The sequence below is a fragment of the Camelus bactrianus genome, chromosome 11, assembly GCF_048773025.1.
Source record: "Camelus bactrianus isolate YW-2024 breed Bactrian camel chromosome 11, ASM4877302v1, whole genome shotgun sequence".
NCBI lineage: Eukaryota > Metazoa > Chordata > Mammalia > Artiodactyla > Camelidae > Camelus > Camelus bactrianus.
The window spans coordinates 11,854,661-11,878,727 of record NC_133549.1 but is presented as its reverse complement, the minus strand read 5'-3'; the positions used below and the strand labels follow the sequence as shown (position 1 = coordinate 11,878,727).

General features: G+C 38.5%; 1 protein-coding gene across 4 annotated transcripts in view; it reads left to right on the top strand.

Moving 5' to 3' along the window:
* The window catches only part of FMN2 (formin 2), a 285,811-nt gene that overhangs the window by 183,651 nt on the left and 78,093 nt on the right, over positions 1 to 24,067 (top strand). For 3 of the 4 annotated variants that reach the window (XM_074373220.1, XM_074373219.1, XM_074373221.1), the window contains exons 9-13: positions 9,104 to 9,195; positions 9,356 to 9,485; positions 10,539 to 10,685; positions 13,265 to 13,324; positions 13,456 to 13,576. In XM_074373220.1, coding sequence (XP_074229321.1) covers positions 9,104 to 9,195; positions 9,356 to 9,485; positions 10,539 to 10,685; positions 13,265 to 13,324; positions 13,456 to 13,576 — 550 coding nt within the window. Of the gene's footprint in view, positions 1 to 9,103; positions 9,196 to 9,355; positions 9,486 to 10,538; positions 10,686 to 13,264; positions 13,325 to 13,455; positions 13,577 to 24,067 lie in introns of those variants that run through there. The other variant, XM_074373222.1, reaches the window with a different exon arrangement.

Genomic DNA, 24,067 nt, shown 5'->3' with positions numbered 1-24,067 from the left:
GTACTATGCTGGCTGTGGGTTTGTCATATATAGCTTTTATTATGTTGAGATATGTTCCCTCTATACCCACTTTGGCGAGAGTTTTTATCACAAATGGGTGTTGAATTTTATCAAAAGCTTTTTCTGCATCGATTGAGATGATCATGTGGTTTTTGTCCTTTCTCTTGTTGATCTGATGTAGTGCATTGATTTGCGTATGTTGAACCACCCTTGTATCCCTGGGATGAACCCCACTTGGTCATGATGTATAATCTTTTTTATGTGTTGTTGGATTCTATTTGCTAATATTTTGGTGATGATTTGGGCGTCTATGTTCATCAGTGATATTGGCCTGTAATTCTCTTTTTTGGTGGTGTCTTTGCCTGGTTTTGGTATACCCATAGACTCTTGATTGTATAATGTGGGGAAAGTATATTTTAAGAGGTCAGTTAATAATGCAGAAACTTTTCCCCTTAAAATTGCTGAGAAATCCCCAGTCCAACACAACTAAGGCTATTTCATTCATAATGTACCCAACATGCATATTTTTTATTCAGATGAAATGAAAGAAACCAAAGATGGATGTTTGCCAGATCCGATGATGGCTGTCAAATATGTAACTAAATATTTGGAGCCTAATGTGATGATAGAGTTCTATGGAAAGAACAGGATTATTTGCTGAAGAGGCAACAGTTTCTTGATCTTGGGGGACATGGGGTAATCTTCATGGTGAGGCAATATTTGGGGCTGTTCTTAAATGTCCTTATAAACGTAAGAGAGGAGATGAGAGACTTTCAGAGCAGGTGGAGCAGTTTGATCAAAGGCATAGATGTGGAAAGCTATAATGTATTTGGGGTGAGGAATCCTCTGTTGGAGGAAGGTAATAACATAGAAGACCTTGGAATGAGATTTGCGTAGGGGTTGAGACTGACAGGGACAGATGTGGTCTTAGCGTTCTGGAGTGGCAGTGAGATTGGAGAGGGAGAAATCTGCTTCTGAGATTTTTCTTCAGGGCTGACCTAGATAGGAAGTGTCGCCTAACTGGATGCGGAGGGAAGAGACTAGAAGTGGACCTCGTTCTTGGGTGTTCGGACTAGATGGCCATAAACTAAGGTTGGGTATTCAGAGGATGAACTTTGGGGACATAAAGGAACAGATGATCAATGGGCCATGTTGATTTTTTTCTTTTAAGTTTTTATTTTGAAATAATTATAGCATAACTAGTTCACTGAGGTCTTACGTAGCCTTCACCCAGTTTTCCTGAATGGTAGCACTTACAAAAGTGTAGTACAGTGTTAAAATCTGGACACTGAGATTGGTATGATCCATAGACCTTTTTGCAGTTTTGCTGGTTTCACGTGCACACGTGTGTGTGTGCGTGCACACGCATGCCTGTATGTGTGTATGTTTCCATGCAGTTTTATTGTGTGTTGATTTGTGTAACCATCACTACAGTTAAGATACAGAATTGTTCCACCTCTGCAAAATCTCTCACACTCTTTCCCTTTTCCCATTCCTAACCCCTGGCAGTCACTAATCTGTTTTCCATGTCTGTAGTTGTCATTTTTGAGAGTGTTAAATAAATGGAGTTGTATAGTAATTAACTTTTTGATACTGGCTTTTTTCACACAGTATAATTAATTCCCTTGAGATCCATCCAATTGTTGAGTGTATCAAAAGTTCATTTCTTTCCATTGCTGAGTAGTAGTGTTCCGTGGTATGAATGCACCAAAATTTGTTCCATACATTGAGGGACATGTGGGTTATGCTGAGGTTTTGGCTATTACAAATAAAACTTACGAATGTTCATATATATTAATTTTTTGTGTGGATATGTTTTTGTGTCTTTGTGACAAATGCCCAACATTGTATTTGTTGTGTTGTATAGTAAATGTATATTTAAGAAGCTGCCAAACTATTTTCAATAACGTCTATACCATTTTAACATTCTCAGAAGCAATATATGAGAGATCTAATTTTGCTGCATCCTTGGTATTGTCACCATTTTTTAAAAATTCTAGCCGTTCTAATAGGTGTATAGTAATATCTCATTATGATTTTAATTTGCAATTTCCTAATGGCAAATGACCATCTTTTCATGTGTTTGTCTTCTGTATATTCTCTTTGGTGAAAAAAAATCTCTGTCCTTTGCCCATGTCCTAGTGAGATGGCAGTGCTCAGTGTCACCACTCTGAGCCACCTCGTTCTGCCTCGTTGCTGCTGAGGGGGAGGAAGTGCCTGCTGGCCCCCCAGACCCTGCAGGGTGGAGGTTGGGGGAGGCAGCTTGCTGAGCAGCACTCCTCCCACTCGCCACCTTTACCTCTCCGCTGCCAGGTCAGCCTGCAGCTCCAGTGCTGCACTTGGCCACACTGATTCCACAAGGGGTCAGTTTTTCTTTTGGTTGTGGCTGGAGTAGGGCCAATATTAAGAACAAGGTTTTTTCTGCCAGACATCCCTTCCCCTGTCCCTTGACTAGAGGGAGGGGGCAGACTATATACAACCCTTATCTTCTGGTGGTTCCAGGTCCAGGCTTCTCCAGCACATCAGGGATGAAGGGGAAAGAAAACCCAGGGAGCTTCACCATTCCTCACGTTGTCAGCTTTCTGGCCAGTCAGCCTTCCCTCCATCTTTCATAGCTTTCCTGTATGTGTTTGTGGTCTTAGTGCCAGGATTTTTTGTCACAAGAAGGACTGACAAGCAATGGAGTGACTTCATCTTGGCCCCATGTTGGTTTTTAAGGACCTGGGCCGCTTCAGGAGGCGGTCTAGACTCAGTAGAGCTTTGTGAAGAGACCTCAGCGTAGGGCCATCGACAGCAGGAGATGGTGGATGAGGGCTTGGGAGCCACTCCAGCTTTGTTTGAACCTTGGCCCCTGTGCTTATTGGTCGAGACTTGAGACTCAGCTTTCTCATCATACAAACGGGGATGATGCTGTAGGTGCTAGTGCCTGTGTCTGTGCCATTATGCACGTAGAGGAAGTTGCAGGGCACCTGACTGTTACCAAGGGCTCGGGAGACGTGAGCCCTTGTTTTATCTACAGATGAGATTCTTGGCTGTAAGAGGAACATTTTTGGGCTTAGTGAGAGTGATCTAAACAAGAACAAAAGCCAGATTGCAGGGATTCAAACACCAAACAAAAGGTGAGGAAAGAAGTCAGTGTGCCTTCAAGATACTGTGCTTGAGAGGTAGAGAGAGGGTTGTGAAGGGATTCAGGGAAGTAGCTGGCTGGGGGAGAAAGGAGCGTGAGGTTTAGGGAGGAAAGAAGAAAGGACTGAAGAGAGGGAGAAATAAACGGGAAAAATAAACGGGTAAATTACAGAAAGAGCCAGGTTGCTGCTGGTGCTGGATTTACTACCTGGGGGAAAGGAAAGAAAACCGTTCCCTGAGACCAGGCCCACTCCCCTGAACCCCCGTCCGGCATGGGGCCCAACGCCTGGCTGTCACCGCTGACGCCACCAAACATGCTGACCTTAACCTCTTCAAACTCAGACGGCCGCTGGCACTGGCACTGTCACCCACCACTTCAACTCCCGGTAGTTGCTGTTTTTGCTGCAGAAAGGAGAGACACAGAAGGCAAGGAGAGACACAGAAGGAAGGGTGAGACTGAATGAGGAGCTAGGACATTAGGAAGAAATAAGTGAGTTTGAAGGAATCTGTATATAATAAACTCCAGGCATTTTTTATTTCATCAGACATTTGTTAAACGTCTGCTTTATTTCAGACATGTGCTCTGGTCACAGTGATGACAGAATAGACTATCCTTGTGCTCATGGAGCTTTCCTTCGAATGTGGGAGTCAGGCCTTGCGTGTTCATGTGCAGCTGGGGTGTGTGCTGTGAGGGGGAAGTGCGTCTGCCCAGCGGGGTTGTATTGCCTGGAGGATTCTGCAGGGATGAGGCAGTTAAGGGGGCCTCCCCAAAGCAGAGAGGTGGGAGCTGAAACAAGGAGCTAGTGGGTTCTGTGGAAGCTGAGAAGTGTGGGGAATGTTCTAGACACAAGGCACGGCATTTATGTGAAATGTTTGTGGAACTGAAGGAAAGCCACCGAGAACCATGTGTTCAGCCGGTGGGAGCAATACCTGAGATGGGAGGCAGAGGAAGGCGAGCCGTGTGGGCTTCGTAGGCACCCAAGGTCTAGGGTGTTATTCCAGGAGTGCTGGTTAGCTGTTACTGAGTCGTAAGTAGAGTGACATAGAGTACACGTTCTGATCCACATCCTTAAAAAAATAGCACTGAGTGCCATGTAGGACTTACATTAGAGAGAGCCACGGATGGTTATGGGGAGACCAGGCCCAGTATCGGGGTAGTTGAATTGAGAGAGCTGGTAGTTTGGCCGAGGATGGTGGCCGTGGAAGTGGAGGGAAATAAGTGAATCTGAGACTCTGTGACGCATCAGACACAGAGATGTTTGGATGACTTTCTGGCTGGGCGACTAGTTTCCAGTGTCCAGTAACCAGGATCACTGAATGTTTAGGGGGAGAAAACGTGAGTTTATTTTTAGACTTCTGTTTGGTCGAGATGCTTCTGAAATATCCAGGTGAAAATGTTGAGAAAGTAGTTGCCTGTGTGGACGTGGAGGGAAAACAAGGGCTTGTAATGGCAGCGGGCTGAAGGCACCCATCAAGTGGTGATCAGGCAGACCAGGCAGTGAGGATTGAGGAGTTGGCAGAGGGGTGGGAGGGAATCCAGAAAAGAGAGTATAAGATTATAATCAAAGGGGACATTCATGTTAGGAGGCAAGCCTAAGAGTGACAGGCATGGTGGTGTTTGAGGAGAGAGGCAAAGATGTAAAGATTAGATTCAGAATAGAAATACTATGAAAATGGTAGAAACTGAATTAAGGAACCGGTAAAAGGCTGGCCTGGCACAGTGTTTTCACCCGTGTCCCTTAGAGCACTGGGTCCTTGGGAGTGTTACTGTCACGTTCTCTCTCTGTCTCTGTGTCTCTGTCTTTCTCTTTTTCTCTCTCTCACACACAAACATGTTTCATGGTTGACTAAGTATGGGGGTCACTGTTAAAATGAAGTGTTTTTCAACAACATGACTTCTAAGAGCATTTGTCTGGCACCGTGAGTCTCCAAGGTAGATGGACCATGCAGCTATTCTTACTGACTCTCGGGAATCCAAGTTCGCCTTCTCTGGAACAGACACACTTGCTGGGTGCCCTTAACAGACTCGGCCACGCAACTGTGCACCCGGCCCTCTCAGCATCCTCCTCTCCCTCTCCACCCCTGCTCCCCAGCCTCCTCTCTGTCAAAGGTACAGTTTTTCTCAGGCGTTGAAATAGCAGGGTCCAGCTGCAGGGGGTTGTGGGCTTAGGGTTGTGGAGGCCAGAGTATTTGTGAAAGCAGGCGTGGCACCAGGGACCGGGGTCCCCTCCGGCCCGTGGTGGGTGACTGGTGTGTCTGGGTGTTGGGTGGGATGAATCTTCAGTAACCGGTGAAGGCCTGCAACTTAGCAGCAAGGGATCTACTTCATGTGTAGGCAAACAGGAAGCCTTGAGAAAAGGATATTCTGGAAGAAATCTGCAGGTAACTGGGGTGGGGGTGGGAAGGGGCGTACAGTAAAAGAAAGGAAGTAACTGAAAGATAACCCCTGTGCTGGAGACTGGAATGATGTAACCTTGGGAGGTATGTGAGCGAGAGCTGGAGAGGAAAGGGTTGTTACTTGAACGTTTGGAACTTGGAAGCTCCTTTACGTTGTTAATTGCTGTGTTAGTGTGTAGTTACTGTGCACATAGCTTTGGCCATAAGGAAAAATGACCCTATTCAATAAGTAACTCTCATCACCACTGGCATGCCAGTGAGATCACCAGCACCCCCTCACAGAGGGCTATATGCGGTTTTAAAAAGCAGTGGAAGATCACTGTAGAAGGTTTAAACAAATGAGAGTGGTGTTAGGAGCGACTGGGTGTGTTGTGAGGTGGAATTTTGCTGGAAATCGGAAGCCCAGCATTTATCTTTTTATCTCCAGTGCCTAGTATAATGCCTGGTAAACAGTCAGCCTTTGATTGAATGGGTGGATGAATAATCCCTAAAATTCATCCTTTGTAAAGAAGAACCAGAGAAGAGTACTTGAGACCAAATTCCCTTTGGAGGTGAAAGCCAGAATTTTCCAGATGACCTCTAGGTTCTGGTACAGATTTGTAGCACTAGTTTGACATAGTTGATGGTTGCTGATAAGAGTGAGAAGTTGGGGCTTTAACAGGTAGAAAATAACTGACTTTTGCTTGATCCCACGTTTTGCAATGAGAAAGCTGAGATGTTGGGCAGGAAGAAACAGTTGGTCTTGCTGTAGCAATGAAGAGCAGAATCTTGCAGATTTGATGAACGTTGCTTAAAAACCTATTATGTTTTAGTTCCACTTCTTGTACCTTCCTACACATAAGTATTGCTGCATAAGAGATGAATGAGAGATACACGAGAGTGTTGTAGAATGAATGTATAGACAAGTGAATTCGTACCCGTGCTGGGCACCGCCTTCTTACTTCTTCATCTACCTATTTATATCCTAGCGTTTGACATGACTGGCTCTGTCTCATGCATGCATAGTTACCTATTTGGGATTCAAATTACCTCATAAGGACCCTCATTATACTCTTAGGACGATGATAAACTGTTGGTATTATCTGTATATCATTATGTCCTCAGTATTTCTTATTTTGATTGTCTGGTCATTGTCTTTCCTCCTCTTTATCTCTCTCTTTTCCCAGGACATGGAGGCCTTCATTTTTCCTATTAAATTACTGATTTAATTTTTCAGTACTTAAAAATAATTTACTGACTGCTAACTATATACTGTCATCCCTCGGTATCTGCAGGGGATTGCTACCAAAATCCCCAGATGCTCAATCCTTTAAATAAAATTGTGCATTTTTTGCATGTAACCCACACACATCCTCCTGTGTATGTTACTGTTTTTTGTGTATACATTTAAAGTTTATTTATAAACTAAGATAAGCAACAAACTAATATGTAACAGATGAAGGATTAATATGAAAATATATTTAAATGCCTACATATCAGTAAGAAATAGAAAAAACTGATGATGATTATAAATAAAACAAATGGCCAATAAAGATGAATGATGTTTAATAACCTGGGGAATGCATTAAGATAACATACATTTTAATCTATTAGATTTAAAAAGACACAAATAGTTTAATAAGGTTACACACTGGTGAAGGCATGGTTAACAGGTGCCAGCAGAACTATATTTCTGTATTTTGGACAGCCACTTTTTTAAAATCTATTTTTATATATAGTGGCTAATATTTGTAAATCTCAAACTCCTAAGTTTATCCCTTTCTACTCCTTTTTCTCTGGTAACCATAAGATTGTTTACTATGTCTGCAAGTCTGTTTCTGTAAGTCTGTTTCTGTTTTGTAGATGAGTTCATAGTGTCCTTTTTTTTCAAAATTCCACATATGAGTGATACCATATGGTATTTCTCTTTCTGGTTTACTTCACTTATAATGACAATCTCTTAGGTCCATCCATGTTGCTGCAAGTGGCATTATTTTATTCTTTTTTATGGCTGAGTAGTATTCCATTTCCTATATACTTTAAATCACCTCTTGATTACTTATAATTTCTAATACAACGTAAATGCTGTGTAAATTGTTGCTGGAACACAGAAAATTCAAGTTTGCTTTTTGGAGCTTTATGGAAATGTTTGTCCTGAATACTTTGGATCTGTGTTTGCTTGAATCCACAAATGCAGACCCCACAGAAACAGAGGGCTGACTGTACCATGAATCATACTGGTCACAGACATACACAGGACGTAGTCCTCTTCAAGAAGCTTCAGTCAGTAGAAGAAGTAGGTACATATGTGTAGCACCAGTAAGACATTGTGGTAAGTTAGCATAAAACAGCAAATACAAGGTTCTGTGTTATTCTGGAGAGAGACTCCTTATAATGAGGATCAAGATGGGCAAGGCAGGCTTTTTAGTGGAAGTTATAGCAAAGCCAAACCATCTCCTTTACTTCTCTGTATCCTGTTGTTGCATTACATTCCAGAAGCAAAATGGATCAAGACCTCCAAAGGTCTACTGATCTGTCATCAAATCTTCTTTCCCTGCTGAAAGAAGCTTCATTTGGGGAGCTAGTCTTTCCTAGTGAATCCCATCAACAGAAAAGCCTGCATTTCAAAACAATCAGTGAATGAAAAACACAACATAGCTATGAAATCTACGGTCTCTAGAAATCAGTCAGAGTCTGTCATTTACAGCAGTTTATGGCTGAGCTGCTTTTCTGTTTAAACAACAAATAATACTGAAGGGATTTTAACTTCTGAGGACTAGACTCAAACCTAAGATTTTGTGGTCTACTCAAACTTCTTAATGCATTTAGAAAATGTAAGATTTTGACTGTTTTGAAACATCTTTGTGAATTATAGAGACAAGACTAAAAATAAAAATCACCTAAATTCTCCATGAAGAATAAATTTTGTGTTTCTTGAAGCCTATAAAATACTCTGCCTTACGTTAAAATGCAGAGGATCCTCTCCTATAAAGAAACAGATTTAGAACAATAAATTTTTAGCTTGAGATTTTAAAGGGTGAAAGAGGACAGTTAGAAGGAAAAGAAGCCTGGAGCCATTTTTGCATCAAAAAGAAAATTCAGAAGAATCAAAATCACTTATTTTTGTTCCATGACTCAATACTGCAACTGTACTTTTCTTTTCCCAAAACAAATAGGCACAAACAATGATTGCAATAGTTAAATAAGTACTTTTTTCTTTAAAAATCTTACAGCACCTTTAGGATCAAATTACTTCCAAATTTAACTTGATTAATTTCTGAATAAGAAATACCAGTTTAAAATGAGTCTTGTATTTCAGAGAGTATTATAAACAGCTAAAAAAAAGGGAGGAAAACTGTACTGTTTAAAAGCGTGCTGGAATAAATAAAAATATTTTTTGGCACATCATTAATAGCCAATAGCATTTGGAAGATTTGGAGATGATCTGGTTTGCATTAAAGATATTTAAACACTTTAAAATGCCTCATGAAGTAAGTCAAGCTTTACCTCAAACAGATGCTAAGAAATATGAAAATATATGGAGTTTTGCTATATTTAAGGTCATGATTAACTAAAAACCACTTGGCTTCTGTCTTTCTAGAGAGCACAGTCAGATGAACTGGAAAAAATTGAAAAGCATGGCCGGTCCTCCAAAGACAAGGAAAATGCCAAGTCTCTGGACAAACCTGAGCAGTAAGCATTCCATAGGACCCTGCAGATGGCATCGGGAGGGGGGGGCTCCTTCCGTTTGGAAAATGCGGTATCTTCTGTGCATAAGTGTCATGAACGGTGTGAGGATAAACGTGTTTATGTGCATCGTATTTTTCCTCTCAACTTGGCTTTATTTCCTTAGGTTCCTTTATGAACTGTCACTAATCCCCAACTTTTCAGAGCGAGTCTTTTGCATCCTGTTCCAGTCCACATTTTCAGAAAGCATTTGCTCAATTCGTCGCAAACTGGAATTGCTACAGAAATTGTGTGAGGTGGGTTCTGGTCCATAGAGAGCTGAAGCTTGGGTTCTGATATTTCATTGTGTTCAGTCATGTTCATATTTCAGACGAGGGTGTCTTCTGTTTACTGTAAGTTCTCATAAAACCTGTAGGATAGCGGCCCCACAGGAGAGAACGCACGGCGATTGAGCTGCAAGATTAAAGCAAATGTGCTGATGGGCACCCGGCACCCAGGGCTGTACTGCTCCAGTGCACTGCCCAGCTCCGCGGGTCCCTGTTCCTTCTGCTACTGTCAAAGCACTGTCTTCACTTTTCATGCATGGCCTGCTCATACCTCAGACTTCCAACTGAATGCCATTTGAAGGCATTTTATTTATTTTTCTCTGTTTTGGGGAGGGCCTCTCAACAAATTGTTAGTGATTCAACAAAATGCTTTAGGAACAGCTGTATGACTATAAATATTCTTCAGAAAACAAAGAATAAATGCTTGGCAGACATTACCAATATAAACATTTAAAATAATATGTCAAAAATTAATGGTACCATTCGTGCTGGTTTTTGTAAATCATTTTGAAATGTAGTAAGATGTTATTAAAGACGTTTTCAAAGGACATGACATACAAATTCAAGTGAAACTTAGTGTTTTGGAAGAATTGAGTGCGAACTTTGAGAGATAAATCTAAATTTGGAAGTTAAACTTTAAAACTACGTTTTGGTTTCCCATACCTTATGCCAAAACTTTGCATTGTACCAGAGGCAGGTGCAGTTCGGCTAATGGCAGGGGCATTATTCTGTGGTGGTTCCCGTGTTACCGCCTTACTTGTTTTCCTTGCAATTACATCACAGAAACGGCCCGGGTTGGTACCTCTCAGCTTACAGAAGCGCGTCCGCGTGCTTGTGGGTGTTGCAACTTTTTTAAGTTAACTTTGGAGACACTGCTCTTCAAATATACCTACTAATGAGCACTGGTAAAGTTTGGATGTTACCCCAAAATTACTAGTATACTGTGAATGCCTGCCACAAACTTAGGAGAATCCAAACAAAACTTTGTGTAATTGAGAAATTGTTCTTTATCTTGTTTTACAGACATTAAAAAATGGCGCAGGGGTTATGCAGGTTTTGGGTTTGGTTCTTGCCTTTGGCAACTACATGAACGGTGGAAATAAGACACGGGGACAGGCAGATGGCTTTGGACTAGACATCCTTCCGAAGCTGAAAGATGTCAAAAGCAGTGTAAGTGTTTTGGGTGAATGAATGTAACAGATTGAAGACTGGATATCTTGTTTAGTAATAAGTTTGACTGTAAACCAGTTGTTATAAATACTTATGTTCCAAGGTCAAAAGCTTCTTTGTGTTCTGAGCTAGATAAAAGTAATGGCTGTCATATATTTGTGATTTACAGAATATTAAAGTTTCCTAAAGTAAGTAATTTTGAATCCTGTGTCTAATGAATAATTTAGACAACGTTTTAATATAAAAATAATTATCTTTCTAAAAGTAATGATCTATCTTTACCATGTCTGCTAATTTTATCCTTTGGATCTGAGGACAAGTTAATTTCCATAGATGAGACAGTATATCCATTACTTTCTCCTTTCTCTTCCATATTAAGCAATGGGAGGCCAACAGGCTCATATTTTAAAAACTAAAAAAGGATGAGCGAAAGTATTTGTAAATAAAATATAAAAGATGATCTTTTTCCACGTATCACCCTCTCCTGATCCTGGTGTGTCTGAGAATGTCTAAGCCTTTTTGCAAGCCTAATTATTTTTTAATTCTACTTCCATAGTTGTGTTTGTTTCAAATTAACATGTAAGAGATTATGATAGTATCAATAGGAATATAAGACTGGGGAAACCACCATGATGGTCAAAGTTAAAGTCTGACATTGTCCGCTGAGAAAATAATAGAATTCTGTTTGTCGGATAAAAGAGTCTCCCAGCAGAACTGCATGATGAAGGAAATTGTGAAGGAAATGCTTTTAAAATATTAAGTTTAAGTGAGCAGTTGACCTATAGAAATGAAAATATATAAATTATCCTTCTTAGATAAGGAAATAATCCCCCTGATGAGAGAAAGATATTTTTTGTTTTTTTTTCTGCCAGTCAGCAACTCACTTGTTTATTCATTCATACATCCACTCAACGTTCATTTAACGTTCTTTCATCAGGCTTCTATGAAATGCCAGACACTGTGCTTTCCCAAAATTGAGAAAAACATAGTCTTGCTTAGAACACCAACAGCACGTAATTTTTGTGATTTTTGATGGTTATATTTGTTCAAATGCTGTTTGTTTGTATGATACACATTTTCATAGGAACCTCCAGTATGTCAACCTGATAAATCACATTTCTTCAAAAACAAAAGCTTTCTTCTAAACATATGCCAGTTCTTGAATAGTTCTTAAAAAACTGATATTTGGATTGAAACAAGTAATTTTCTGTTACTTATAAAAATGGATCTGAAATAGAATCTGATACTCATAATTATACATGAATAAGGGATATTTTTATATTGGTTGATATATCTTATTCAATCCTCCAATAAGTTAAATTTCATTAATTTAAGTAATTAATCTAGATAAAAAATAATGAAGCAAGAAGCAAGATTTTTTAATAGTTTCACAAGAGCTATGCAAAGCCTTCCTGAGTTTGTTCTTTCTTCATAACTAATACTTACATAGTTATATTTGTGTATCTTAGTACTGTTTGTATGCCTGCAGGGATGGAGCTGTTGCTCAGATCACTTGGAATTAATTTTTGCTCAGCATGCCTATCAGCAGGCATTTAATGCGTGTTTTGTTCATCGATTCAGTACTGCTAATCATTTCACTGATTTACAAGTTAGGAAAGACAAAGGAAGTCAAGTTGCTTAAATCTTTTCACAGGCAATCCTATTTCTTATGAATATATTGCTTTTATTTTTATAGCTGTATATTCCTGTGTAATAGATTGTTAATGATATAGAATATGTTGCTTTACAGGAAGTCTGATAGATATATTATCATGTCATGTCAAATTTGATGATAAAGGGATGTTGCTCTTTTTATCAATGGGGGGAAAAGTCCTGGCTAGATTATTACAGAAAACAAAGTCTGTATTACAGATTGTGTTTTAAAAATATGTAGTTGGTTTCACACATCCAGATTTTGAGCAATGAAAAAAAATTAAAAATTAATGCCTCTAAATGTGCCAGAAAAAAGAGTGAACAGCTTCTTCTTTGTTAGATATGAAACAATTTTACTTTTTTTTCTTTAGAACTACACACATTTTGCATTATTTATAGTTGTATGGATATTAATTTCTACATCTCAATTGCTGACATGATTTATAATATTTATTTGCATTTAAAGCTCCAGCTTACTTAAAATAATACTTAACTTCTAAATTTTCTTAACCTACATACTAACCAGCCTCAGTCAGACTTGCTTTTGGAGTGGTACCTGCTGGTCCAGCTGTGCAAAAATGCTGGAGACAGTCCATCATTTCAGTTTAGATGGTAGTTATGCTTTTAATAATAAAACATAAAAATTAATCAGCTAATTTTCTGATGGAGGAGGATGAAAACAGGAAAGCATACACAGTTGAGACTCCACCCTGAAACAGCTGTGCTTCCACTCGGAGCTTAGCTTGGAACCGTGGGGAAAGCAAAGTCTTCTGTGTCATTAAACTAAAGTAATGTGAAACAGAATTTCCCCTTTCATCCTAAATATTCTCATCTAAATATGTGGATTAGCTGGAATTAATTTTTTTGACACTGTGTATATAGTAATTTTCAAAGTATATTTCTACTTACTTTGGCCTTTCTCCTAGGACAACAGCAGGAGTCTTTTGTCATACATCGTTTCCTATTATCTGCGCAATTTTGATGAGGTAAGATGGTTTTTACACAGTCATGCTGCGTTGTTCTTCACTGCTGAGCGATCGGCAGCGTCTGTCATTGTTTTGTCACTGCTGTTGTGTCTCCTCGTTTATTTGAAAATCCTGTGCTTCTCGCTGCTTAGGACGCTGGAAAGGAGCAGTGTGTATTTCCACTGCCTGAACCCCAGGACCTCTTTCAGGCCTCACAGATGAAGTTTGAAGATTTTCAAAAAGACCTCAGAAAACTGAAGAAAGACCTGAGAGGTAACGTACAGTCTTAAAGGAACTCATGATTGTTATTTATGCTTTTTCAGTGAGAGGAAGGCTTCTGTCATGTCGTCGTTAAAAGATAAGTATTCCCTCGCACCCCGCCCGTCGTGCACCTGCCCAGGATCCTGTGGCTTTTGAGCTTGCCTGGGAAGAAAATACTTTCTTTCACATGTTTGGTCAGAAGACATACGCATGCATAATGCTTTATTGTTAGTTGAGAAGCCTTCAACCAAAGCATTTTGAAGAGAGTTTGAAATTCTTTGAAGTTGTAAATTTGAAGTAATACATAAAAGCAAATAGTTCACAAATTTTTTTTTTATTTTGTGAAAAAAATCCCTTTCATACCCTCCCCTCTTGTAATGAAGTACAGTTGGCTTACAGAACTGTACTCGTTTCAGGTGCACAACTTAGTGGTTCCGTTTTTTCACATATGACAGACCATACAAAGTTATTACAGTGTTCTTGACTGTATTTCCTATGCTGTGCCTTACATCCCCGTGAGTGACTTATTTTATAACTGGCAGTTTGTACCTCCTAATTCCCTTCACCTTTTTCACTCATCCCTTTTACCTTCTTTTCATGAGGCTTCTTGTTACGGAGTTGAGACACCTCACCTACCTATTTAAGCCTCTTTCTAACTATTTATGTACAGACAGGAAGTGAGTAAGTTTATGTGAGGTTTTCATTTCATGTCTCACTAGATGAGAAGAAGAGGCTTGGTTACTGCTGCCCAGAAACCAAAAAGATGATAAATTTTAAGAGATTCAGTCTCAGTGCTGAAGTGTTTATCCAAAGATATTGATCTATAATCAAATTTATGGAGTTGTTATATTCCAGTTACAGATGCTTTTATATGGATTTAAATCAAAATAGTAACATTGTATAGTTTGCTTGTTCTTTAACACTCAGCATTTATTACGGGCCTGATGCAGGACAGGTATGTGCTAGGTACTTTGGGATGCAGCCGTCCAGGGAGGGTGAAGACTTGTCATTAAGATGCTCCGCCTTAGAGCCTCTAATACAGATGCTCATTGATTGAGTCCAGGAATGACTGCCTTGTTTTTTTTAAAAATAACAATTAAAACTATGTTATATTTATGTTGTTTATGTAATGCTACATTACTGTGCATTTAAGTATGATTTCTTAAAGCAATACAAAACCCAAACCTTTCATGTGTAGTATTTATCATACTTCAAAATTTTGCCAGTTATCTTGGTTTGCTTATGGAATTCCTCTTCCCCCACCCCCACCTCTGATGTAGTGCTGGGCACTTCTAGGGTATCTGGAAAATATCTAACACTTCAATCAATTCAGTCTTGCAAATGATTTTATAAACAAGTGTAGTGGTGAGCACATTAACAGGAGATTTTGCTTACTTTGCTTGGTGCTTCACTTTGGAAAGTTACCTCATTTACTTTTCACATCTACATGCTTTCTTACTATAGTTACATTAGGTCATGAAAATGCTCACATTTCTAACTCACAAGACTCAGAGCTAAAAAGAGAAAATTAACACACACTGGGAAGTGGATTTGGAAAGGACGAGTGGCCAGTACCGATGAGAGCTGCTTCCTCCTGCACGTCAGTCTCTAGCAATGACTACTTATTGAAGGAGCATCTTAGCAATTTCTGAGTGCTTCAGAGGGTTAAGAAGGTGATGAGCTTAACCCCAAGGGTTTATACTGTATATTGGGATCAGAAGAACTTTTCTGAAAGGTCTGTTCCCTCAACTAGCACCTGCTGCATTTCTCAGGTTTGTCCGCAGGCTGTTACAATTTGGTGCCCTAGAAGTTGGGGGTTTAATGGCCAAATGAGTATGAGAACTGCTGGGCTAAAGTAAGCTTGGAGGCACTTCCAGGGCCCTCTGGACAAAGGGCGGCAGCAGTTCCCAGCTCACTTGAGCACAGAGCGCTTTTCCCAGTGTGTCTGGTAGGTGCTGTAGTCGGCAGAACTCACTTCAAGAAACGCAAGCCTGCTCCCCTGTGAGTAACAGAAGCTTGGCGTGTGCCTCAGAGGGGCTTACAGTAAAGGTGGGGAAATGAAACTTTAGGTCATGAAATAGTCTCATTACATGTTACTGTTTTTGTAAAATGAGCTCAGCTTGTGAATGGCTGTTTACAAAGCTGTCAAACTCTGAGGGATCCTGTAAAAACTGACAAAAATCAGAATTAGGCCTCTTACTTTTTACTTCTCCCAAATGAGTTTTTCCATAAAAAATGAGATTTTTTTATACCACAAGGAAGGAAATCTTGTGACCTGGAATTTAAGTTCCATTTCTAGGAAGGATCTAGCATGAGTGCAGCATTTCATACCAACAGGGCATAGAGTAAAACTGCCGCATGCCCCTTTACGCAGTGAGATGGGCATAAATATACATCGATTTGACTAAATAAGAGTCAAATGGGGGTTATTTTGGATACAACTGCTTTAAAGTAATGTCTGCCTTGATACATGTAGCCTAATAATGATCCCTTTTAAGTGATCAAACTGGGTAATTCGTTTCAGAAGATCCAGGTAGCCTGCACGCTTTTTTTTCAGAAGCAAGTTGTTTTTTAAGAAGACTTAGAAAATGAGATGGTATATGTAGAGGATTTATCCCAATATTTTCCATATAATAAATATCCAAAAAACATTGGCTATTTATAATAAGGAAAAATAGAATAAAGAGTGTGATTAGTTTGATAAAGGCAGATAAGCTGTCAGCCCTAAATCACCCGTCTTCTGGCTCTGTCACTGTTTCTGCTTCCAGACTTAATTGTTGTTTCTAAGGAAAGACCAAGAAATAGTGTGTTACAGCTCAGGCACTTAAAGTAAGACAACTGAATCTCATTTTAGCATTTTATAAGAGCATCCGCTGTGTTTGGTATGTATGTCGTTCCCATGCTTTCTCCAGCTCCTCAGGGAGCTCCCTGGCTTCCCGAGCTCAGTGACGTGTAGTTGGTTTATCAGCCCGGTCAGCTTGTGCCTCTTCTGACTGTGAGCAGCTCTGCTTGATGCCGTTGTGCCCCATGGTGGCTTCTGTTCCCGTGCCTTGCTTGGGTAGAAATTGTTCCACTTGCCACCTGACTTAGCATGAACAGAGCACTGAGTAACTAAGTTCCTGGAACTGGGCACGCATGTTCTCATGCACATTCTTCCATGTACCTCCTGCCCTCCCCCACCTTCAGCGTCTGGCTCGGAAATACTTAAAATTCATTACCTATAGCTTCAAGCTGAAATAATGTCTTTGTCCAGACATACACAGGAAAAATCAGCCCATAGACTTATTTGTATTGATTTGTATTTGTTTGTAACACTTATATTTATAATTGTAGATTTCTGATTTTATTTATTTTTGTTGGAGAAAAGAAAAAATGATGTTATAAAGTTAATTCAAATGCAACCAGTAGCTTTTTTTAAAAGTAACTTTATATTATGATTTTAAAATGAATAACAGTTCAGCATGGAACATCAGACAACATTGAAAAAATGTAGAGAAGAAAATATATTTTGGAAATAATTAACAATTTAAAGTAGGAACAGACCAGTTTTATTTAAGAGTTAAGAAGCACTTGGATTGTGTTCTGCCGAACCACAAAATTGGAAGGCTTATAAAGGCAAATACTGCAAAATTATGTAAATTGTTTGTCAAGAATTAGGATTGGAGCTGGCAAGAAGTAAGGGTGTTTGCTAAGCAAAGATTGGTCGAAAATGATTGCATAGTTACAAGGGGAGACCCTGAGACCATAAGGTTACAGCTAGCAAGTACTAGCAGATACTGTTCTGAGAATGACTGGTGGTGTCCTTGAGTTTGATACAGTGCAGAACATTCAAGTTTTCGGTAATACAGGAACATATCTATAATGACACTGATAAAAGAAGTTGAAGAAAACACAGACAGATGGAAAGATATACCATATTCTGGGATTGGAAGGATTAGTATTGTTAAAATGACCACACTACCCAAGGCGGTCTACAGATTCAGTGCAATCCCTATCAAAATGCCAAGGGCATTTTTCGCAGACCTAGAACAAATTATTTAAAAATTTGTATGGAAACACAAAAGACCCCAAATAGCCAAAACAATCTTAAGAAAGAAGAACAGAACTAAGGGAATCATGCACCCTTACTTCAGAGTATACTACAAAGCACAGTAATTAAAACAGTATGGTACTGAACCATTTTGATTCTTCAATGCATTCTTTTCTTTAATAGTTAAAGCAGATGCACAGTGCATGTTTGATAGCCTCAAAAAAGTCTGTTTTAGCTAGCATGAACTTTAAGCCAAATCATGTATAAGCCAGAATGACATATTCAAACTTCAATATGTGAAAATTTCTTCCATCATCTGTCATCCTGCAGTCCAATAATATTAATGTTTTGGTGTGTTTTTATCTAGTATGTGTGTATGTTGCACATACATGAATTACTCCATTGGCACCATGATGCATACAATTTTTGTAATTTTTGTCCATTCTTACATTCTCTGCTCTATAGTTGGATAAGATATGTATTTTTATATTATGTCTTTTTTCTGGCTTTCTATTGTGTCGAAATTTTTTCCAATATTTTTCTCCCTGACTCCTGCAATACATTTTGAAAGCTATAGACAGCGTTACTATTAATTTGTTGGCTGGTCTTAATTATTAACATATTTTCTTAATAATATATTTAATTTTATAACATGCCATAAATTTACTCAATATTTTACCTTCCCAAATAAGACGAAACTTTTAGAACATTCTAACTAATAATTAACTATTCTCTTCTTTCTTCTAATGTTTTTCCAGACTTTTACTACTATCATTTTTCTTTTAAAAACTACTGATATTTTATAATCCTTAAGTAATAACATTTACCAATATATTTAATTAATCACTGTGCTACCACTGGTGCATCTCATTTTTCTCTTCTCATTTGGTTGCTCTCTCAATGAGGCTTGGTGGGTATTAAGTTATGAGTCTGAAAATGACTGAGAAAAATTTTCCTTTTTGAATCATCAGTCTGCTGGACATAGAATTGTAGATTGAACAGTTTCATCTATATTTTGAAGATACTTTTTTCCTTCTTTCATCTATCAATGATAAATCTATTTTCAATCTGTCATCCTTTTGTAGATAATCTGTCTTTTATTTTTGGTGACTTTCATAATTTTCTCACCCTTATTCATCTTTGGCTTTGCTTTAATACGTGTATTATGACTTTATTGGTTTATCTGTCTGTCTGTCTATTATCTTGCCCTGTACTTAGAACTTTTAATTTAAAGACTGATGTCCACATTAATGTTTTAAGAATTCTTGGCAATTAACCTTTTCATATATTCATCACTTTCTCTTTTCCTGAAATTCTTTTTAGATGTGTATTGGAGCCACTTGGTCCAACACTCTGTGTCTCCTAACTTGTCTTTTGTATTTTTAAAATCTACCCCACTCCTTTTGTTGTAACCTTCATGCATTTCTCAGCAATGTCTTCCAGTTCATTAACTCTCTCTATGACTCTATCCAGCCTGGTGTTTATATTATCAATGCAGTTATCTTAAAATCATCATAATTTTTTGTTTCTCAAGATTTATAATACTTTTTTTAACATACCTATGTTTACCTTTAAAATAATTTATTTTGGATATTATCTTTCCATTATCTCTTTGATATTTATAAAAATATATTAAAGTTCTTTTTGGATTTTCTATAGTTTGTTTCATTTTTCATTTGTTAATAGCTGTACGCTTTGTTTCTACTCATTAGTTTTCTTAAGGTATTAGAATGCCGATTTAAAACAGGTGTCAGAAGATGTCAGAAGTTTACAGCCTGTGAGCTTCTTGTAAATGAAGTTCAGTTGGAGTATAGCCATATACATCCAATCATTTGAGTTATCTATGATTGCTTTTATGTTACAGCTGAAGAGTTTGAGGAGTTGTGACAGAAACTGTCTGTCAGTCTGTTTGTCCCTTGCTCTCTCCCATCCCCTGACCCCACATATCTGCACTGTCTTAATTTTTTCAATTATTTTGACTTGGCCTGCCTGGGAGCCCTGCCCTGTGGACATAATAAGTTATTGCAAATTCATATATCAAGCTAGTGAATGACTTGGCTCAGGTCTTGCCTGGAAAGCTGTATCTGCCTACTGTTGCTGCCCTAGGCATGCAGCTGTGTGTGGACCATAAGCTGTTGTGACCCTCCTTTCATGAGTGTGGAGTCCAGTCACAGCTCTGGGTTTCCAGTAGCGAGACCAGTTCTGTTCCGTGCTGTGTGACCTCTCCCTCCACCAGTTTCCACGTAAGCCAAGATCTTTACCTTCCCCGCCATGCACACACTCCAGTGACCTCTCACGTCCACACTGTTTATTAACTTGGGCTTCTCTGCTATTCCTGGTCCAAAGAGTTAACATTTTTTAAAAAGCATGCTGTGTTGGTTTGCTTTTCTCTTTTGTGTTCTCATTCATTGCTATGTGTTTTCAGCAGAAGAAAGGCTCAGCCTATGAATTCATCATTCCATTTGACTGGACATCTGTATTCACTTTTATACATTTCTTCCCACTGAAAGTTATACAATGAGAATTTCCCATGTCATTTAATATAATTCTGAAACTGTTTAAGATGGTTTAATAATAATCCATCTTACGATTGTGCTGTAATGTAGTAAGTCATTAGATTCTTGTAAGAAATTAGACTCCAGTTTTCCCTGCGCTTAAGAAATACTGTATCGAACATCCTTATTGATAGCCTTTTTACTATATTTCTGATTATTTCCTTAATATAGATTACTAGAATTATAATTACTGGATTAGAGTTAATGAACATTTTTTAAGATTCTTACTTATTATCAGAATTCTTCCTAGAAAGGCAACTTATGAATTTAAAGGGTGGGATGTCTCATAAAATAGAATTCAATAATAAAAATTTGTGAGATTTAGATCAGCAAGGAATCTCAGAGACATTACAGTCTAATACGTATCACTCAACAACTGTTTTATTACATTAATAGAAAATAAAAAATAGAAACATAGACCCTTCCTTCATAGTTCACAGACGAGTAGAGAACCAATAGTTATATGAATAACCACTACACAGTAAAAAGGCATTTTTTTAGTTATATAGATAAGATACTATAGAAACACAGAAAAGGAATGATTAAATATACTTGTAAGATTATATTTAAATTGGATTTTGAAAAGTGACAAGAAATGGATGGTAAAATCTGATATAGCTAGAATACAAGGTGTTTGGGGACATGGAATCAGAAGATGGCAAGTCATCCTTGTGAAGGGTCTTAAGGGCCTGCTGAAGTGTTTGGACTCCACTCTGCAGTCACTGCTTAGCCATGGGAAAGCTTCTAGGCCAGGACGCAGTGCACTCAGGTGTTTCTGAAAGGTCATCGTGAGGCACTTGTGAATGATGGTTTAGAGGGGAGACTCGAAGCTGGAGACCTAGCCAGTCAGTTGTTGAGGGCACAAGCTGAGGTCCCTGTGGTAGGATGAAGAGGAGAAAGGGTTCTGGGAGTCCTTGGAGATGCATTGGAATAAGATTCTCACCAAACAGATATACAGGGTGAGGAAGAAGGAGAGGTAAGATGACTCTTTAATGCTTGTATACCAGGCTGGATGCTAATACTATTCCAGAAGGGAATCCAGGAGGAATGAACAGTCCAGATACCCCTGTATTCATGGAATGCAGTAAACATAAGATGAGATATTTTCCTGATCATGTAGACAGTACAAGTTCATATGCTTTAGAAGGGGTTTACATTGTATTCCAGATGCAGTATCCAGCCACTGAAGAATTCTGTTCAGGGAATTGGAGTGATACGGTTTGTCTTGAAAATATTGCTTTGACAAGCATAGAATTTCAGAGACCAATTAGTAACAAACTCAAATAAAAGATGATAGTGATTTTGACAAAGGAGGGGGACAGAAGAGATGGAAAGAACTTTTAAAAAAATGGTTCTAATTTGAGGGCCAGGGAGGGTGGTATAAACTATTTAAATGTTTCTGTGTACAAGGTAATATATAAGTGCTTCTTAAAAAAAATTTTCGTCACTCCATAATTTCCTTCAGGCTACATTAGATTACTATAAAGTTCTTCTGTTTGAGATGTTTAAATACCTTTACATAAGCTTTGAAGGAAACAATTAATTTGTCATATTTTTTCCAGAGTTAGTAACCTTGAATGATCTTTCTCTTCTCGTTTTCCCTCCCCTTCCCTGTACCAATATGCACATGTACTCAATTCAGATAAACATTTTCTAGAATGTTTAGATTGTTCATGCTGTAAATCTCTTGACTCTCCATTACTCTCAGCTGTAACTTTGCTAGTGAAAGGGAGAGTAATGAGAAGAAAATCAAGTCATCGGTCATTTAATTGTAAGATTTTATGCCGTTTATCCACATTAGAAAAAAATAGTTAAGTTGTAGTTCCTCATTTTCACTAATCACTTGCTTTTCTGACCTGACTGCGTTGAGAAAACCACAGTAATTAAAGGTGATTATTTATTTACAGACATTTCAAGTGAAGATTTATTTTAGAAATTATCCCTGATTGTGTTACAATGTGTACCTTACAAAAATGTTTTGTTTTCATGCAATAATCAACTTAGATTAATTCATAGCCATAAGATGCTGTTTCACACAAGGACCCAATAAACAAGTTATCACATGAAATTATAGTCTTCACATATGGAGTAAACTGTCACCATGGGATTCAAGTCATTTATGGTAATCTCTCTGAGAGTGTTTCATTCTCTGTGGCTGAGGTCCTGTGATTATTTCTTTTTCCATTTTCAATTTGCAAACTCCTGCTCACCCTTTGTACTTAGCTAGAGTCGTGCTCTTTGATAAAGCTGTCTGGATGAACTTGCCCTGCAGGAGAACATTGATAAAAACACATTGGTAGCTTTGTAAGTAGATATTTACAGAGGTACATGACAGACAGCATGTTAAAAGTGAGGGTGTAAGTATCAATACCTTTTCAAAGTACACCAGAGTACCACTGATTAGTATCTTTTTCAAAAATTTAAAAAGTCAGAGGATGTGAAATACTGGCAAAAATGTGGATTAGTGAGAACTCTCTTACACTAATAATGGTAATATAATGGAAATATAAATTGACACACTTTCTTGGGAAACTGTCTGGCAATATTTCACTAACTTTTAAAAATCCATATTCTCTGACCCAGCATTTGGTCCCCACATGTATATACCAGTGCAGAGGTGACCAGGCTGACTTCATAACTGCTTGTATTTATAGCAGCAGCACCAAAAACCCCTCAGGTTTTTCTATAAAATAATTGCTGAGTAAATTGTAGTATCTTCTTTCAAAGAACATCTAGTGATGAGTGAAACTGATCACACTGCATTTGTCTGAATTAAAAATAGATAATTCTTATTAATACAATCTTAAGGAAAAACAAGGCATGGGAAAATACAAACAGCATGATTTCAATTTTCAAAGTTTTATGTGTATATAAAATAACTTATTTAGAGATAGCAAAGGGATGAAAAAGACAACCTTGAAGGCAGTGGGTGCCTCTGGGCCTGAGGGTGGGGTGTAAGGAGCATATGGGACTCTTCCAAAGTACTGGTTCTGTTCTGTGTCTCAAGCTGGAAGTTGGGTGTATGTTGTGTGCATGGTATATATGCTCCTCTGTACATACACATCTTTAATCATTGTATTTAAGAAGAAATAAAAATAGGCAACCGTCCAAGAATCTGTTTGAGAGTTGAGATGTAATCATCTGGACTTACTAATTTAAAATGTGTGACCACTCAGCCTTTTTTATTGTTTATGAAGAAATTACATAGCTTAGTAAATTCAAGAGTAAACACAATTAAGGGCCATATGAAACTTAATTTAAAAAAGAAACTATGTTTAAGAAGACTTTAAATATATGTTTGCAGATGAACAGTACTATGTATAAAACCTTTTGGGGGGAAATAGTAACTTGAAAAACTGGCATGTTATCTGGCGAAGTTAAAACAGATATTATGTATAAGCGATTAAATAAAAATAAAATTCAATACTAGTGCCAGAAAGCCGTGGAGTACTTTAAAATATATAATCCATTAAATTAATGGATTATTGTTTCTACTAGTTCTGAGAGAAGTCAGGGAAACAGAAACCATATCTGTTAGTGTAATAGAAGTAATTTCAGATTAGTAATTAGTTTAACACATGCTAGAGCAAAAAGGGAACTCTCAGGTAAATATTGGGAGCAGCCGTCATCCCCAGGGCAGAGGAATGAGATGAAGAGGCTGGAGTTGTCCAGGAACCTAGCACGTGCGGGAGAGCGTTCTGTGGGGCTGAGACCCACACGTCTGTGGAGGGGATGCTGCCTGGGCAGACAGTGCCCCGGGAGCTCCGAGAATGAGCTTCGCAGAGCTAAGACCGGGAGCTTTGAGGAGGTGGTACTGACTGTGCTGGTACTTTGAGGAGGGGATGCCTTGATGCTGGGTTTGGGCCTGTAAAACCAAGCCGGGAATCGGCTGCCCCTTACCTCCTCCAGCCCCTCTCT